Genomic DNA, 4,064 nt, shown 5'->3' with positions numbered 1-4,064 from the left:
AATAAACGTCAACAACAACAAGTATCATCTTCAATAATAAGCAACAACAACAACAAGCATCAATAACAACAATAAGCATCATCAACAACAAATTATGATACATGTATGTTGGCTACTAAAACTTGATTCATTATGGTTCTTTTTTAACATTGCATTGCACTAAATTTGATCTTTTTAATGACATCTAAGTATATAAGAGACTTATAGAAATATTTTCTAGCAATTAGAATTGCTTCTATTATGTAGTAATTAAGTCAACATGTTTCTTAGTTTATAAAATCAATAACAAGGAAAACTATTTGATCTTATGAAAACCTAGATTTCCATTTGCATAAGAAGTAGCTCTAAGAGCAAAAAATGCTTTATGAGTAGTGCATTCTAATGTATATGGACCATTTGAAGTACTTTAACTTGGAAGAAACAAGTATTTTGTGTCATTTGTTGATGAGTTCACAAGAATGACATGGGTAACATTCATCAAATTTAAGCATGAGGTGTTTGCTGAGTTTCAGAAGTTCAAGGTGAAGGCTAAAAAATAGAGTGGTCAGAGCTAGAAATTCTCAGAACTGATGGTGGGGGTGAGTACAAATCTACAGAGTTTAGAAGGTTCTGTTAGGAGAATGGAATTGAGAATGAGGTTACTTCTCCATACATTCCTCATCACAACGGTCATGCTGAAAGAAGAAACAAAATTTTGCTTGATATGGCAGGGAGCATGTTAAAGGAGAAGAAGCTTCCTCACACATTCTGGGGAGAAGTTGTTGTCACTACAGCATATGTGCTCAACATGTGTCTAACTAAGAAGCTGAAGGAAATTGTTCCTTTTGAGAAGTGGACTAGAGATAAGAAAAGTGTGAGCCATCTAAAGGTGTTTGGTTTTGTTTGTTATAAACATGTTACCGATTCTAAAAGAAGGAAGTTGGACGACAGAAGCAGAGTTATGTTTCTTGTAGGGTACCACAATACATGTGCTTATAAGATCTATTGTTCTGTCACTAGAAGAGTTGAATTAAGGATAGATGTCATTGTGAAGGAATCAGAAGTGTGGGATTGGAATAAGTCTCAATCAAACTATGCTTCAGTGTTAAAACATGAGTTAACTTCTGAAGACATTTTAGACTCTGAAGGAGACTTTAAGTCGGAAGATGAGTTAGGGTCTGAAGGTGACTATGATGATGAAAAAGACATTGAAGGTAAATATGACTCAGATCCAAATTTTGATGATGATCTAGAATCTGGTGGTAATCATGCCTCTGAAGGTGGTCAACACTATGAATGTAGCCCAACATCTGAAGAAGATTATGAATAAGTTCATAGACCACAATAAATCAGAAAAATACCAATAGGATTTGTATAGTTTGACATGTTTCAAGATAATGGGATATAATCTAAAGGGGAAGTCATTCAGGTGACATGTAGTAGACTTTGAACCAGTAAGTACAAAAGAAGCTCTCAAGAAGAAAGTATGATTGAAGGTCATGAAAGAAGAACTTGGGGCTATAGAAAGAAACAAGACCTGGGAGTTAATTGAGCTTCCAAGGAATAAGAAAGTCATCAGTGTCATATGGGTTTACAAGGTGAAACTAAAGCCAGATGGATCAATTAGCAAACACAAAGCAAGGTCATTAGCTAGAGCATTTCTCCAGAAATCTAGACTAGATTACTTTGAGGTGTTTGATCATGTAGCTAGACATAAAACAAACAGACTTATGCATGTTATAGTTACTAATAGGAATTGGCTTCTGATGCATTTAGATGTGAAATATTCATTTTTGAATGGTCCTGTACAAAGGAAGCTTATGTATCACAAGCTCCTAGAGTCTGGAATTTGAAAATTGATTTATTTTTCAAGCTTCAAGGATTCATAAAATGTAAGATGGATTATGGTTTTTATGTTCAACATACATCTGATAACAATATGATTCTGGTATGTCTCTATGTTGATGACATATTGCTAACAGGGAGTTGTTCAGTTGAGATAGCTAAGTCCAAGAAGGTGTTGATGAATGAGTTTGAGATGAATGATCTAGGAAATGTTGCATATTTTCCAGGGATGAAGATTATGTACTCTGAAAAGGTATAATCTTGCATCAGCTGAAGTATGAACTTGAGATTTTGAAGAGATTTGAGTTGATGAATTGCAAGTCTGCAATCACACCTACTGAAACAAATCACAAGTTGGATTTTGATGTTGAGGGTGATTATGTAGATTGTATAACTTTTAAACAGTTGGTAGGTTCATTGAGATATCTCTGTAATACCTGACTTGATATTTGTTATGCAGTTGGAATAATTAGTAGGTTTATGAACAAATCAAAGTGATCAAATTACCAAGCAGGTGCCAGGATACTGAGGTATATTAAGGGGATTTTGAAGTATGGAGTTTTTTCCCCTTCTATTATTGAAACTGAGTCAGAGCTGATATGCTATTCAGACTCTGATTGGTATGGAGACATAGTTGATAAAAGAAATACTTCTGAATATATTTTCAAGTATCTGGGAGGTCCTATTTCTTGGTACTCCAAGAAGCAACCAATGGTTGCATTATCAACCTACGAAGCTGAGTATATTGCAGGTGCTTTGTGTAACACCCCTTTTTCTACCCCAAAATATTTAACATATAATCAGAGTAACTAAGCACGCATATAAACAAAAGGGCGTCACATCGACGTTTTCAAAACCTAAAAGCTTTCAAAAACCAAACATCATTCATCATCAATATACAATACACCCGGTCATTTAAAATAACACATTTCAATCATCATGAATATTCAAGAATATATGTTCGCAGCGGAAAGTAGTGAATATCCATGCATTTCATCAAATGATCCATGTCCCATACCATGATCATCTCTCAATAATCTCTTCAACTAAACATGTTCATAAGTAATAACATAATGCATAACCAAATACGATATGAGTTCAATACTACCAATCTACCCAGTGTTACATGACCAGAGCATTGACTCACTACTTAGTCTCTAAAACAAAGCACCGAAGCTCTCCAGCTAACCTCGAGTGCTACCGTTCACTTACTTCAGCAATACTACTCCTAAGTAGCTGCACGATACCCATATAAAGGTAACATTCAAACAGAAAGGGTGAGAATTCAAATCATCATGAAGAAGTATAATCAAGCACAATGATTAAATAAACAATTAAAGGAATTCATCACACTTCATAAAATCATGTAAATAATATTAACCAACATTTATTTCACATGTTTCAAGCACACATAACAACTCAAGGAGTATAATATTCAAATCCAATATTATATTCTCAACTATACACATAACTACAATTATCACATAATCACATATTCAGTCAAGTTATGTATCCAAACATCATCAAATTCAATTACCGTATCTCATACACACATCACAATCACATCAATGCAAACATTCAACTATCACATAACTCTAATGTGACTCAATGCAAGACATGTGACTCTATGCATGTGGTACCAATGTGAACCCAACTTTTCACCGCTTTCCGGTTCAATATCTAGAATCCAAGCCATCACGTCTATTTCCAATTAAGGATCAACGTCTGCTACGCCTATTTCCAATTAAGGATCAACGTCTATTTACCACGCCTGTTTCCAATTAAGGATCGACGCCTGCTACGCCTATTTCCAATTAAGGATCAACGTCTATTTACCACGCCTATTTCCAATTAAGGATCAACGTCTATTTACCACGCCTGTTTCCAATTAAGGATCAACGTCTGCTACGCCTATTTCCAATTAAGGATCAACGTCTATTTACCACGCCTGTTTCCAATTAAGGATCAGCGTTTGCTACGCCTATTTCCAATTAAGGATCAACGTCTATTTACCATGTGAACCCATAGTTTCACCGCTTCCACCATGAAGCCTGTAGCGGTGTATTCATCGCCTTTAGATTTATTGACTAAATCAAAAGCAAAGCATACAAAGATAGAGTCGCCACCGCACTTCTATTTATCCAAAGGAATGGCTAGAAAGCGAACAAAAGCCTAAGAAGTTTTACAAAGAAAACTAATAAAAGGGGTACAGAGATCTGGGTAAGGGGGTAATTATGCAA

At 35.2% G+C, this 4,064-nt stretch overlaps 1 protein-coding gene across 1 annotated transcript; it reads left to right on the top strand.

Annotated features, from left to right (window-relative positions):
• The first annotated feature begins 1,478 nt into the window (after positions 1–1,478).
• LOC127137637 (uncharacterized mitochondrial protein AtMg00820-like) lies at positions 1,479–2,293 on the top strand. The gene is made up of 4 exons (XM_051064081.1): positions 1,479–1,682; positions 1,793–1,927; positions 2,095–2,232; positions 2,285–2,293. The coding sequence occupies exons 1-4, from the start codon at positions 1,479–1,481 to the stop codon at positions 2,291–2,293; spliced, it is 486 nt and encodes a 161-aa protein (XP_050920038.1).
• Positions 2,294–4,064: the final 1,771 nt, after the last annotated feature.

This window comes from Lathyrus oleraceus, chromosome 4 (genome assembly GCF_024323335.1).
Source record: "Lathyrus oleraceus cultivar Zhongwan6 chromosome 4, CAAS_Psat_ZW6_1.0, whole genome shotgun sequence".
Lineage (NCBI taxonomy): Eukaryota > Viridiplantae > Streptophyta > Magnoliopsida > Fabales > Fabaceae > Lathyrus > Lathyrus oleraceus.
This window is presented reverse-complemented; position numbering and strand designations above follow the sequence as displayed.

What these genes read in the sequence shown, in the direction of transcription:
- LOC127137637 (XM_051064081.1), top strand. Translation starts at nt 1,479, where the DNA reads ATGAAAGAAGAACTTGGGGCTATAGAAAGAAACAAGACCTGGGAGTTA. An exon ending in ACTTTGAGGTGTTTGATCAT is followed by an intron (nt 1,683 to 1,792) that starts GTAGCTAGACAT and finishes TCCTGTACAAAG; the next exon opens with GAAGCTTATGTATCACAAGC. An exon ending in CTGATAACAATATGATTCTG is followed by an intron (nt 1,928 to 2,094) that starts GTATGTCTCTAT and finishes ATCTTGCATCAG; the next exon opens with CTGAAGTATGAACTTGAGAT.